Source organism: Cricetulus griseus, chromosome 2 (genome assembly GCF_003668045.3).
Source record: "Cricetulus griseus strain 17A/GY chromosome 2, alternate assembly CriGri-PICRH-1.0, whole genome shotgun sequence".
Lineage (NCBI taxonomy): Eukaryota > Metazoa > Chordata > Mammalia > Rodentia > Cricetidae > Cricetulus > Cricetulus griseus.
Window position 1 is genome coordinate 345913534 of NC_048595.1, and position 14766 is coordinate 345928299.

Consider the following 14766-nt stretch of genomic DNA (forward strand, 5'->3'; position numbering starts at 1 on the left):
TTTCCATGCTCATATTCTTTGCCTTAGGGAGGTGGCACAGGTTTCCCTTGGAACTATCTGGAATTATTTTTATTCTCTTAGGTCAGTTGTTTTCCGAAGCAAGACTCAAAGCTAAGGGGCCCTTTCCTAGTACTCCAAGACTGATGAGCTTAGCTGTCCTGAAATGGTGTGCCATGGGACAGAGCAGCTGCACTGGGATCCAGATACATTTCTGTGTGACCCTCTACCCTTGGCCACACTTTGCCCACGAGTTAGTTCCTTCACTCATCATTACATAGAACCTGCCATTGCGTCCCTGCTCTGTTCCTGGCTACAACTTTGGGCCCTATACCACTACACTGCTGCTCCGGGCTTCCCAGGATTGTCTTCAGGCGTCACCCATAATCCTACCTAGTGAAAAGCATTTGTTATAGTCCCAGGTTTAACCTTTCAGATGTTTGCTCCTGTTAGTCACAGTGTGACAGATTGTATCCTTATCAGATTTCAGAGAAATATTTTTATGTGTTTTTGTTTTTTGAGCCATGGTCTTACTATCTATCCCTGACTGGCCTAGAATCCCCATATACATCAGGCTGGCTTTGAACTTATGGTGATTTTCTTGTCTATGTTTCTAGATTGCTAGGATTACAGATGTGTGTCACTTTGTCTCCCTCCAGAGAAATCTCTTGACAGATATATATATATATACTCACATATATATATATATATACTCATATATATATATGAGTAAATGTTGCTATTTGGGTTTTAGTGCATTTGCCAATAATTTACTCTTTAGGTTAGTTGAGTGCAACTAGTTTTTGTTGCAGACACGGTGTCACCTCTGTTGCTTTATTGCAATGCCACAGACAGTTTTGTGATCCATATTTATATGCTCTATTGTGTTGTTTTTTTTTTTTTCTGGCAGTGTCCACCTATACTACTTGTTTCCTAGTCTGGAAGAAGGAGGCTTGGCAACCTACCGGACTGCCATCGTTCAGAATCAGCACCTCGCCATGCTTGCCAAGGTAGTGTGCAACATCAAAAGCATTTGCCTGCAGTCTGACATTGTCTTCTAGAGTCCACAAAGTTCTGACTGAATTACTTTTAAGAGCATACTGGGGAATCATGTTGTACAGACCAGACCATGGTGGGGTTTTGTTTGTTTGTTTTGATCTGGTACCTTTGTGAATTTCACTGGCAGCTAATGAACTCCACAGTGAGGTAACTTGAAAACAGATGAGGAAGAAATTGACAGATGTATGTGAACAGGCTAAACATTTGGGGTAAAGTAACATGGGAGCAATGCAAAAGAAAGGAAACTGTACATATTTGTGTAATATTTCTGTATTACATTTGTTATTAATTTATGTGTTAGCAGGAAGAATTATAGCTCTGAACAGAATGCTTCAGGGATACTTTTTAGACCTTTGAGAATCTCCAAACCATAAATCCCATTAGTTAAGATTTAGGATTTAGGCTGACTGCTTGCCTCATTGACATAGCTGAGTGGCTACCAGAATCTCTACTTAATTCAGGATTTTATGCTCCTGGTCTGATCTGGCGTTTCTCTTTCCATTGATACCTTTCAGTAACGCATAGCAGATAGGAACATGGCTGGCCCCTTAGGGTTCTGTCTGTGTCTTTTCTTACATACTGGGTGGCAATAGATGAACTGTTCTCTCCCCCAAACCCTATATGGGGACCGAACCACATTAGCTTACACCACACATGCTGGTGGTGACAATTAAATGAGCTGATGAGTTTTCACAAGTCTTTTTAGAGTGGGTTTCATGATCCTTGTCCATAGAACTCACACAAACATGTCAATCAATTTGTAGCAGCTAGTTACGTTTAGTGTTGTTTATCATTGTTCTTATGATAAATTCTCTTTTTATAGGCCTTTGTGTTTATGTGACAACAGAAAGAATGGAGGCTCTTAAGTCCCTAGCCATCACTGTCTACTGGAAAAGCTTTCCTTTGCTTTTGCCTTAAGTAGCTTCTTCCTCTACCCTTTCATTTTGATATAATAGCTGGAAGACTCGTTTTGTGACTGGCTTGTTGATTTGATCTTGTCAGAGTGTTAATACTAAAAATGTAGCAAATTTTAGCCTCTGGTTTTTATGTTGGCAAGAAAGCATTATCCATCACAGTTTACAGTGGTAGGCTGCAAACCACTGTTGGTGGCATTTGAGAATGTAAATGAGAATGCCTCATGAAAAACTATAAGCAACAAGGTAAACAAACATGATTGTAGTGACCTTCCAGTGAGTGATACCCAAGTGCTATGTAAAACTGCTTTGGTATTTAGTTGGTTTGTCAAATGGTCCCTGGTAGTTTATGTTCATGGGATAGGAAGTACAAAATAACTAAGAGCTGTAAGCCCATCCACCCTTGGTTGTTTTTTGTTTGTTTGTTTGTTTTGTCCCCCACCCCCCCAGCTTGGGGCATGGTGACATTGCTCAACTATTCTTTAGACACTTACAGGGATGACAGTGGAGAGGATATTTCCCAGGTGTAGGAAATTGCCACAGCCTGAAAGCAAGTCATTATGTAACACATTGGATCCTATACAGATCCGTGAGGGATGACTGGCTGGCCAGTGTCTCCTACTGGGGATTCCTATATGTTCTAATTCACCAAATCCACCCTAGCACAGTTCTCTGACTTGGATTCCAAGTACTGAGGATATAGTGTCTACAACCAAACCTGGTTCCTTTGCTTTGATTTCTGAAGTTACTTACTTCTTATGCTAATATACACTTGTTAAATGAGTATTTTCTTACAAAGTTCCACAGGTGGAAATTAGATGATTGGTCCCCCATCACCTAGCTTCCCTGTAGCATTGACTCCAGCCTTAGAAGGCATGGTGGCCCCACCTTTTCTAGAGCAGTGGCCTGAAAGTATTCGCCAAGGAGCTGGAAGACGACTGACCGCTGAGAGTCAGGGCCTCTTAATGCACTCTCTTTTTAAGAGGTTACAGGGGGTGGGTGGCACGCCTTTTCCCAGCACTTAGGAGGAGGAGGTGGATCTCTGTGAGAGACCAGTGGTACCAGGAGGGCCAAAGCCAGAGAAACCCTGTCAAAAAACCAAAAAAAAAAAAAAAAAAAAAAAAGAAGCATTCTCCTAACACCTCCATAGAAAACAAGGGTAAAAGAGTGGGGAGTATGAGGAGTTGGAGATTCTCAGCACCACAGAATAATTGTTTATACCATAAATATGCAGTTTGCAGTCTGCTCTCAAGCAGGACTCCAGGCATAGCAAGCAATTGTATTTTCCCAGTGAGGCTGTGAAACAGATGAAGTTTACATATTCTAGTATAAACTCTGGCACTTTGGGATCAAGGTTTTTTTTGTTTTGTTTTTTAAAGGAACTTCCTGCTGTTATATTTGTGGTAGTCAAAACTCATTTGAATATTTTATACTAGATTCTTAGCAGTGATTCCAATATAAATGGATATGGATGCTTACACAGAGAGTGATACATAGGATCTGAATTTCTTTAATCTTTTAACTGATGAGATTCCAACTGCATTAGGTTGTTCAGTAGCTTGTGTCTTAATCCATATTATGTTTCGTACTTTTGTTTAGTAAGTATTTTTAAATTTAATTTTATGGAAATGGAAATAGATTTATTACATGTCTATGTAATATTTATGCCTTAGGGATTCTATTGCTGTGAAGAGACACCATGACCGTGACAACTATTGTAAAGGAAAACATTTAATTGGGGATGGCTTAAAATTTCAGAGGTTTGGTCCATTATCATCACGGTGGGAAGCATGGCAGCATGCAGGTAGACATGGTGCTGGAGAAAGAGCTGAGAGTTCTACATCTGGTTCTGTAGGCAGCAGGAAGAGAATGACATACTGGGTGTACCTTGAGCATCTGAGACCTCAAAGCCCACTCCTAGTGATATACTTCCTCTAACAAGACCACACCTACTCCAACAAGGCCACACCTCCTGATAGTGCACTCCCTATGGGGCCATTTTTATTCAAATCACCACAATTTGCATCTTTCTCCTTTTATAAAAAATATTATTTCAGTCTCAGGAGTTTTTAAGGAAGTATTCCTTCATTTGGGTGTAGCTTTAAAAGGTCTTATGTTGTAAATTAAGCTATGAAACAAGTAGATGTGGAAATCAAGGTAAAGGAGCTGGGCTTAGTGGTAGAAGCCAGAGTCTGAATTAGAAGGTGGAAGGGAGCTAGGCTAGCCTGGCCACACAGTGATACCCTATCTCCAGAAACATAACATGCGCCCCAAAGAAAAGAAATCACATAAAGGGAAAGTAAAGGTAAGGCCATAAAATGTGACCAAACGTAAAGGAAGTAGACACTAATAGATTAATAAGTGCTATTCATAGTACTGGACCATACATTCTCTAAGGCCACTCAAAAAAGAAAATACTGTTAAGTACAGATGATATTCTCAAAGCCCTTAAGATTAATCCTATGATTACATGGCAAGTCTCAGTGAGCCCAAGAGAGATGGGCATGGGTGCCTCTGAAATGGGACATGTGTGCAAAACACAGAGCTCCTCGAGTTCTTACCCAGTCTGTGTGGTACAGACATCATCCTGTATCACAGATTCCTGGAATCAAAGAGGCAAGACTCCTAAATAGACCTTTGGGTTAGGTTTGCATCTTCTGGATGAACCCAGATGACCATGTTCTTGTAGCAGAATCTTTTTTTAGTGTAGTCTCTTGTACCTGGTTTGCACTTGTATTTGAAAAGTCAGATCCCAGTCATTTCTAACCCCAGATCTGTCTGTTGGAATTTGGGGGAATCCTTCAGCTGGTCATGACTGAACTGTGTGGATTTCTAATGAGTGGTAGTCTAGCATCTGATAAACTTGCATAAGGTCAGTACATTTACCGTCATTTCCTTCCCCATGAGATGCAGAGTTATGTTGATAAAACTGTCTCACTTTTTGTCATTTTGGATTTTGCAGAAACTTGAACTGGATCGATTTATGCTTTATGCCCATGGACCTGACCTGTGTCGAGAATCAGACCTCCGGCATGCAATGGCCAATTGTTTTGAAGCATTGATAGGTAATTTCCATTTAAAATCTCCTTCTTGCATGTGTTGAGCTTGTTGGAAATTCAATGTAGAAGCTTAAAATAGAATTACTTGTTCATAAAGCTTGTGAACACCACATTGTGCTGTAGTTATTGTAGTGTTTCCAAGAGGAAGGCATGCTTTCCAGTTATTGTGTTCTCCATATCTGATGTCATGCTTAGTATTTCCTGAATTGAATTGAATTAATATGGAGATGGCTTGCTTTCTAGCTTTGACATACATACATGCACAAAGAGACGGGAACTAAATTGCTAGTAAGATCCCAGTGTGGTTTTTGAACATGTTTTGAATTGTTTACAAGATTTTCTGATTTCAATATCTTGAAATCAGAAACCTTTTTAATTCTTAGATCTGGAATCTGTTTAATTATTGTTTGTTTTTGCAAAGCAAGACTGATACAGGCACTTCTTACCCAGGCTTTATAACTACAGCATATGGTTATCTGTTGGCACAGGAAAAGTAATGGAGAATTGATTAGCTGGTTTTAAAGTATAGTTTACAATAAAGTGTTATAGTTGACCGACAGTTTCTTGATTTTTAAGTAAACAATTAAGTACACTTCATTTCTCAACTCCTTTGCATTTCTTTTTGCCTTCATTTCCTTTGAAAATGAATACAAAAGTTCCTATTACAGTTTCATATTGCTGATAGTGGCAAAAGAATGTTAATAATTATCCACTTTTTCCCATCAGTGTCTGTTTTTTCATAAATAGGTCTATTTCCAGGGAGTTTATCACATGGAATTATTGTTCCTTTTACACATAGTATGTGACGGTGTTGTGGTTTGTTGTAAAGGTTGGGCAGACTTGATTCAGTTCTTTATTCCATCAGTTGTCCAATATGTGCCTTTGGCAAATAATCCAATCTCTGATCTTCATTTTCCCTGTCAGAGATGGAGATAGTGTAACTTCCTCAAGGGGTTCTTTCCAGTCCTGGTAGCCCTCAGTTCAGGGTAGAGTTCCACATAGCTGAGTCTTTCCATCAGTCAGCTAAGAGCCTGAACCCCATGAACCTTCCAACACTTTCTGAGCTGACCTGTGAAGGAAAAAGGAATATGGAGTGATGCCTGGTGCCTGCTAGTCCCCAAACCATGGCTGCTGTGCTGTCCATTTTGCTACAGCTGTTGATACAGTTAGTAATATTGATTAAAAGCCTCTTAGCACTTTAACATTGTGCATGGAAATGTAGGCATTCTGAAGACAGATACATAATTTTGGTTTCAAGCAAATATGACTTTTCTACTCCAGGTTTATTTTGCTACCAAGTTAAAATGTTATGATTAATGCTAAGCACATTTACGTTTCAAATTAAAAGTGTGACATATCCTGGTTTTTATTTTCAGAAGTCTTCATTGGTCTGAACTCTGGCTTTATCCTTTTGTTTTTTCTTAGAGCTGTACATATGTTTGTTTTAAAACATGCACTATAAAAACAGAAACTGAATTGAAGTATTTTCTTTAGTATAAGTATTGTTCCTATCATAGGGTATATGCTGCATCTTTTTTTTTTTTTTTTTTTTTTTATTTGAGACAGGGTTTCTCTGTGTAGCTTTGTAGACCAGGCTAGCCTCAAACTCACAGAGATTCATCCACCTGCCTCTGCATTCTGAGTGCTGGGATTAAAGGCTGTGCCACGACCACCCGGCATTTGCTGCATCTTTTTGAGAATTCATATTTTAGCCTCTTCTGCTTGCAAATTTTAGTGAATTAAAATTATATTTCAGTCTTGAGTTTTAGCACAAAAGCATAGCTCATAGCAGGGAAGTGTTCTCTTTAAATGATCTCTTCTTACTCCTGGGCCTTCTGTAACTGGTTTTGGCTTGCTGGTTTGCTTTTTGTGGAGCTGTGTAATTTTCTCTGAATATTAATGCCACCTTCCTTTTGGCATTCTCTTCCTTCCGTCTAGGAGCTGTTTACTTGGAGGGCAGCCTGGAGGAAGCCAGACAGTTATTTGGACGCTTACTCTTTAATGACCCGGTATTTATGCTCAGTCGTCTTCTTCCCTCCATATATCAGGGCAGAAGCTTTGTTCTTTGAAAAGACTAAATGCCAGCCCTCTCATAGACAGTAGATGTCAAGTACATTAACATCAGTTTACTCAGCCTGGCATTGGTGGCGCACGCCTTTAATCCCAGCACTTGGGAGGCAGAGGCAGGCAGATCTCTCTGAGTTTGAGGCCAGTCTGGTCTACAGAGTGAGTTCCAGGACAGGCTCCAAAGCAATACAGAGAAACCCTGTCTCAAAAACAAAAACAAACAAACAAACAAAAAATCAGCTTACTCAACTCTTGGAGATGTGAGAGTTTGATTCCTTTTTAAAAAAAAAATATATTTATTTTATGTGCATTGGTGTTTTGCCTGTGCATGCATGTTGGGTCCCCTGGAACTGTAGTTACAGATGGTTGTGAGTCATGTGGGTGCTGGGAACTTAACCAGGTCCTCTGGAAGAGCAGTCAGTGCTCCTAGTGGCTGAGCCTTCTCTCTAGCCCCCATTTGGTGGCATTTTATTCCAGGGATTTTTTTCTTGTACCTGATCACCTTTCTTTGTGGTCATTTCTAGATTAAATTGCATTACAAATACAGTAGGAATGGTTATGTTTTGTTGTTTTTCTAAGTTAATAATTTTACAGTTTTTAACAAGTGGGTACTGTCCCCATGCAGGCTTAGTTAAAAATATTAATCTGTTCATGGTTTGTTTTTGTTTTTTTTGGGGGGGGGGTTGGGTTTTTTCTCTTTGTAAATTATGTAGACTAGAAAAACAAAAATTTATTTTAGACAGGAGTTTCTGATGGGTCTATGAATAAATCATCTAGGAGAACTTTCTAAAGCAAATTATATTATAATTAAAAGCTATAATGTTTTTTTTAAAGATTCTAAAATAGTTTCTGTGACTGATGTTTTAGATACTAATGTTACCAGTGATACCCTTTTACTCCTGCATGTGCTAGAGTGCACCAAATACTTTCTGTACCAGAAAAAGTCAATGTAACATTAAAAGGGAAAGGTAGCTCTGGATTCCAAATTGAAATGCCATCATAACTGAGTGCACTGGCCCTCGTGGAGGATGGAGAACACAGGATGCCAGTGTTGTAAGTCCTCATGGGACCTTATCTTATTTATATGCCCATCCGTCAGGTGTCATTATTGTATTACTTGGTATATTTAAAAGTCAATACTTAGAGAAATGTGACCTGTATGTTATGTTGAAGAATTAAGTTTGTTTACCTAGATGTGATGATTTTTGCATTTGCATTTGTGTATAATAGAAGAATTATCTTCAGGTGGTCCATAGTCCCCGTTTTGTGTCTTGATTTGTGTCTATAGCAGATGGCATGTATTTTAGAACTTTTTTTCTCAGATTTTAAAATATCATAGTTCTGGCCATTATCTTCAGTTGACAGTTTCAGCAACATTTCTCTGTCTTTCTCAGGGTTTCTCTCACCTCTGCTCATCCCTGCTCCCTGTCCTGGCCTAACCTGCACCCACTCCTGCACTCCTTCCCAGCATGTTTGTATCTTGTGTTCTTAATTGGATCTGCTTGTGTTTAGACGCCCCCCCCCCCCTTAAACTGCTCTGTCCCATTAGTCTACTTAGTAAGCTTATCTTGTATTTCCATCACCTAGTGCAGTGCTGACCTGCCCAGCATTTAATGTTTGTTGAAAGGGTGAAATGAAGAAGTGTGTAAGTGGAAAAGCAGAGGCCAAACATTGTCTTACAAATGGAATGGCTGAGGTTCAGAATTCATTTTGGTGTCTCTTGTAAAATTAAGCAAGGCCCAGTAATACCTAACTTTCTGCTTCAGAATTTTCATGTATACAAGCTTGGGCTTTGGCATTTCCAAATTGGCTTGAATCTGCTAGTTATTGAATGGGTGAAACATTGACAAACCTGTGTGTGTGTGTGTCTGATGTCATAAAAACGTAATCAACTGAAAGAACTGCAGACAACTAATGCAGGTTGATGAACTGTGTAACTGAGGGGTTTCCTTGTTGTCAAGGAGAGCTGCATCCTTTAAGTCCAGGGCTGGTGCTGAATAATGAGGTTCTTGCTTGGCTGCCATGCATAAGACCAAATTAAGAGAATAGTTAAGTCTGAAATGGGGTGCTGTGTCGAGGAGAAGGTGATTTAGCAACCTAGTGCACCTAGTAGTTGTTAGTCAGGGTGAGGGGCACCACAGAACAGGTGAGAGGATCTTGTTGTCTAGAGGAAGAAGGTCCTAGAGAGGACCTTTTGGGTTTCCCCTGGTGCTGGGTGAGAAGGAAGCCTTGTTTCCTGTTTGCTTCCCTGTTGACACAGTCTGCACTCTCCTTGCAGCTCTTTGAATAGCATGGCTGTCTTGTCTTTTTCTCCCTCAACTGATTTTTCCTTTCTGCAACAGTTTGCTTTGGTTTGTATGACCCTGTGGGCTTACCTAGTGAACTTGCCTGAACAGAAAGCTTGGGTTTGATGACCCCACTGGCCTCTTACAACAATGGAAAGGAGGATATGACCTTACTATCTTCAGCTGTCTTCTCTTTTTGTACACCTGTCCTCAGCATCTCTGACCTAGGCCTTTCTCTGGAGCTCTAAATTGGAAAGGTGTCTCTTCAAATTGCTTCTGAACAACCTGGTGTGGGGTCTTCCACAGACTTCATGCTTAGTATTGGTCCCATCACCTTTAGTCTCAAACCTACTTTGGTTTTATTTTCATCTTTAATTCAGAAACTGTCGAATCTTTCCTGCCCCTAAGCTTTTTTTCTTCATGTATCCATTCAGTTTTAAACTTTCTTTTTTTTAAATAAATTTTTATTTAAATTAAAAACAATCTTATTTTACATACCAATCCCAGTCATCTGTTTGTCATGTCTCTGTCCCCCGTTTAAGTTTTCATCACTGTGGACTCGAGTCTTTAGTGCTTCCCTCGAAGCTGTTCTGCCTTCTTCTTAAGGCCTTGCATGTTTCGCCTGTTTAAACTGTCTGCCTTCTCTTATTGCTTCAGTCTTTTGTTATGCCAAATGTTGTGTGAGTAACAGGCCTTTCTAGTTTAATATATTTGATTACTAGTCTATACAACAGCATGTAGAAGGTTTGGGTAGGGTTTGTTGTTGTTTAGACAGGGCCTCACTATGTAGCCTCATTCTGTAGACCAGATGGCTTTGAATTCACAGAGATCCACTTACCTCTGCCTCCCGAGTGCTGGGATTATAGACAGATGCCACTACCCAGATCTGATTTTTTTTTTTTTTTTTAATCCGGTACCACCTGTTTTAGTCTCCTTTTTGCGGTTCCTTAGACATTTTCTTTTTGTGTCTGTTTATGGCTGGCTTTCCCTTTTCACCCTCTGCTGGTTTGCTGGATTTTTCATATTCTTCAAGTCTTCTTTGAAGATTTTTCTAACAGCCCCAGGCAGAGTGATGGGACTTTCCCTCCAGTGCCCACTGCCTCCCATCTTGGTGTAATAGCCTGACTTCCTTCAAGGAACCTATCTCAGCTGCATCCATTTCTTTTCATGTGAAGTTTAATCTGAGAAAGTGGCAGCTGTGGCATAGTTTAAAATGATTTTTCACTATTAAGGGACCTACAGCAGGCAACTAAGCTCTATTTATTTACCTTCGTTCTTCCTCATTAGGCCCCCTTGAGGAAGAGTTGTAGCCTATTTATCTTGGTAACCTAATACATAATAGGTATTTAATATCAATATGCTGTGTTAATGGCCCAGTCAATCTTGAGCCTTTTCTAGAAGCATGCCATAGTCCTAAAGCTAATTAACAGTATTGCTGGGACCCCGGTCTAGATCTTCCCAGTATATTTCTCTGACACTACACTGGGATAAATAAAAGGAAATGGATGCGAGTGAGATGTCTGGTTGTAAGATGGCATGAATTTGCACCAGAAAGGGTGGCCATGAACATCCAAGGAGAAATCACAGGGTTCTTTGTTTGTTTGTTTGTTTGTTTTCTGTATTTTTTTTTAAAGAGAAAACCATGCATCAGCAAGGAGAAAAATGAATCAGAATGTCTGTGTGACTTTTGAGTTCTGGAGAAGTTGGGGATGGTTGGAGGAGAAAGCTGACTCGTCAGTGCTGCTGATGCATTGTTATTGATTACAGTGTTTTAGTGCCTTCGCTGCATTACTAACTCATTGAGATATCAGGGAACACTTGGAAATAGGTATGAGGATTATCTTTGGCTTATACCTAAGGACATAGAGGCTTGGAGAGAATAAATAAATTACCAACGTGGAATGAGAATTAAACCTAGGAGCCCCGCCAGACCTGCAGCTCTTCCTGGCACCACACTCCCTAACTTATGTGAAAAGTGAAGAGGTACTGCCTGAGTGCATGTGAGGTAAAGGCCGCCTATAGAGCATTCAAGAAACTATGACTTAGATAAGAGGTCATTGTAGCAGAATAAAATAATCCAAATTGAAGCGGGAGTGCAGATCTGTAAAAATGGTGACATCCTCCAGAGGGGACCTGCAGGCCAGTGGCTGGTTTGGAAGCATTCATTTTGTTGTAGGAGGAGAGAGAACAAGACACTAAGAGAACACCAGGAAGTGTGGGGAGGGGGTGACATTCAGTGTAATTCACTCCATGGAATAAAAGGGAGAGGTTGTTGATTCAGATAATAGTAAGAGAGCTTGATATTTATTTAAACCCCAACTCTAAACATTGTCTGAGAACTTCTGTGTCTTGTTAAGAAGTGAGTTGTTCAGAAACACAGGGCTTTTATTTCACTGTCACTTTATATGTCACAAAGGATCCTAAATTTTCCCGCACCCTGCCCAAAAGCAAGCGAGAAAATACTTCTTTTCTTTTTTAAGTTATTTTTCTCCCTTATCTTAAAAAGCCTAATGCCAAGGCCTGGGAGTAGGTCTAGGTAGAGGCTTCTTAAACCTGAAGGGGGAAAAAAAAAACGCTTTAATCCCAAGGAAATTGGAACTATAACTGCTCTTGGATTTAACCCAGCCAATGAGATAATGTAACAGGATTTTCCATAGAGTTTATTTATTATCATATTTCAAGCAAATACTGTGTGAGCCATGTTAAAGCATGGTCTCATAGTGGCTAGGGCTCATGAACTAGACGTGGGGTGTTCCTGCTCCCTCTGAAACAAGCTCACAACAAATGAAATGAAGTAAAGGAGGTGTGAGGTGGGGTTTACAAAAGCTGTAGCCGATGCCCCGGTCTGGGACGTAAGGATAGAAAAGTATGAATAAAACAGTAGTTTAATCCAGTGTATCAGGTTCGGCAAATGTGGAACTTAGTTCTAACAGGCTCTTTTCCTCCCAGTTTAATAGGCTAATTAGACTCACTACAGGCAGTTGGAGTGGTGAATACACTTTTAAAAAATTAGTTCGCTAGCACTATTGAATTTGCAGTAAGTGGAGTCAGCATCTGAAATAGTTCAGTATTTCAAATAATGACATTTTATTTAGTACTCTAGAGTGTGTGAAATGACTCCCTTGAGCACTAAAGACATCATTCCATTTTCCAGGACCTTCGAGAAGTCTGGCTCCATTATCCTCTCCACCCACTCCAAGTGAGTATGGCCTTCTTGTCTACAGTGAGCCTTAGAACTCCATGGCTTCCCTTACTCTTTTCCCTACCCTCATCCTTTAATTCTCTTCCCTGGAATTATGACTTTATATTGGGTGTCAGAACAGGAAATTTTGGAAATAAATGCAAAATGTACCTAGGTGTTGTGTGCTCTCATGGTCTTGAAAGCATGGGAGTCGTGTTCCTCACAAGACAGAAAGAGCTGCTGTGGGTGAATAGCCCTGTCTCCACAGTTGCAAAGTGTGCTGTGTTAACTCTTAGATACCTTTGTGCCTTAAAAAGTAGAACAAATATGCAATTGAGATTGCCAAGTGATAACCTGATTTGGGCCTTAGAAATTAATTTAGATCATATACAGTTTACTGTACTTTAAAAATTTAGTGCTATATGATAGCTTTTTTACTCAGGATTTGGGAATTTGAAAGATCTGCAAATGCTGACATATGTATATATGTATTTCATCTAGTCACGTCTTATATGTGACTATGTATTTAACATAAATAATAATCTCTAGGTCAAATGTTCATGGGAGGGTTTATAATAGTAAACGGCAGCTCAGAGTGCTTCAAGAATATTCTATCAAAAATATAAGGTTGCTGGCCAGGCGGTGGTGGCGCACACCTTTAATCCCAGCACTCGGGAGGCAGAGGCAGGTGGATCTCTGTGAGTTTGATTGAGGCCGGCCTGGTCTACAGAGCGAGTTCCAGGATAGACTCCAGAGCTACACAGAAGAGAAATCCTGTCTTGAAACCCCTCTCCCCAAAGAAAGAAAAAGAGAGAGAGAGAAGGAAGAAAGGTGCTCAGTGTTGTTGAAAATGTTGGCTTTACTTATACTTCTTATATTTTCTCCTTGCCAGTTGTTAAAGACTCGTTGTTACATGGGGCACCACCTGTCTAGTGGAATAATATCTGCTGGGAGCTGAATTCAGTTTTAATGATGCATATTTGCCCACACATTTGGTCTCTAGAAGATGCCCAGTAGTCCAGTTACTCTAAAATCAGTGACTCTTAAAGGACCCTTCCCAGACAGCAACATCTCATCACCTCGACACAGCAGAGAGGCAAATTCCCAGCACCCACTCCACCAGTGGAAAGTCAGCTACTCTAGGGGTCGGGCTTAGCCATCTGCCTTCAGCAAGCCTTGCAGGTGGCTTCATGAGGGTAGAGGTAGAGAACAAGTGCTTCTTGGCCTTTTGGCTAGGTCAAGTGGAGTTTGAGAATCACTGCTCCTGGCACATACTTTCTCTCTCTCTCTCTCTACACACACACACACACACACACACACACACACACACACACACACACATATGTGGCAGCTGTTCTTCAGCTTGCATCCTCCTTAGAGAGTTAGTCTAATACCAGGGAATTTGAACTATCTGTGTACAGAACTTGGCCTTGAAATTTGAATGAAGATTGGAAAATATTATTTGAGCCGTCTTTAAATATTAGGTTTGTTTGCTATTCGAAGAAATGAGAAAGAAGCTTTTATGTTTTATTTGGCATTTCAGAAATTTCTGCCCATGGGAGATGGAATTTTACAGAACAGTGTCCTGGAATGGATAATTACTCTTGTAACAAAACCTTCATGTGATTTTTAATTTATTTCTATTTTTCTGTAGCTACAAGAGCCAAATACAGACCGACAACTTATTGAAACTTCTCCAGTTCTACAGAAACTTACAGAGTTTGAAGAGGCCATTGGAGTAATTTTTACTCACGTTCGACTTCTAGCAAGAGCATTCACATTGAGAACTGTTGGATTTAACCACCTGACCCTGTGAGTTAAGAGTACTCCCATAGCCCCTACTTGACCATTTAGAGGAGAGCGTTCCAAGCCTTCCTGCCCTTCAGAGGAGCTGAGAAGGCAGACACACTGCAGGAGAGTCATGTGGCAAGACAGACAGCAGCCAGACAGGGGTGTGGACCAGGGATTGTGCTCTAATGCCATGTCTTTGGCTCTATTGACATACATCTTGATGTCCTGAAGCTTAGGAGATCTGAAGGAAATAAACCTTTGTCCATACAGAAACATGTATTAAATATTACCAGCTTTGTAGACCATCTGGTTTATTTGTCACTACTTGCCATAACACCAGACAAACAGCCATAGATTTCAAAAAAAATAAATAAATGTGGCTGCTTTCTAGTAAAACTTTCAGAGAGGCTGTG

General features: G+C 40.2%; 1 protein-coding gene across 6 annotated transcripts in view; it reads left to right on the top strand.

Annotated features, from left to right (window-relative positions):
• Drosha (drosha ribonuclease III) overlaps nt 1-14766 on the top strand; it is a 107124-nt gene that overhangs the window by 71425 nt on the left and 20933 nt on the right. For all 6 annotated transcript variants that reach the window (XM_027401240.2, XM_027401241.2, XM_035440620.1 and 3 more), the window contains exons 24-28: nt 908-1007; nt 4933-5035; nt 6968-7038; nt 12536-12580; nt 14217-14374. In XM_027401240.2, the coding sequence (XP_027257041.1) occupies nt 908-1007; nt 4933-5035; nt 6968-7038; nt 12536-12580; nt 14217-14374 (477 nt within the window). The remainder of the gene's footprint in view (nt 1-907; nt 1008-4932; nt 5036-6967; nt 7039-12535; nt 12581-14216; nt 14375-14766) is intronic.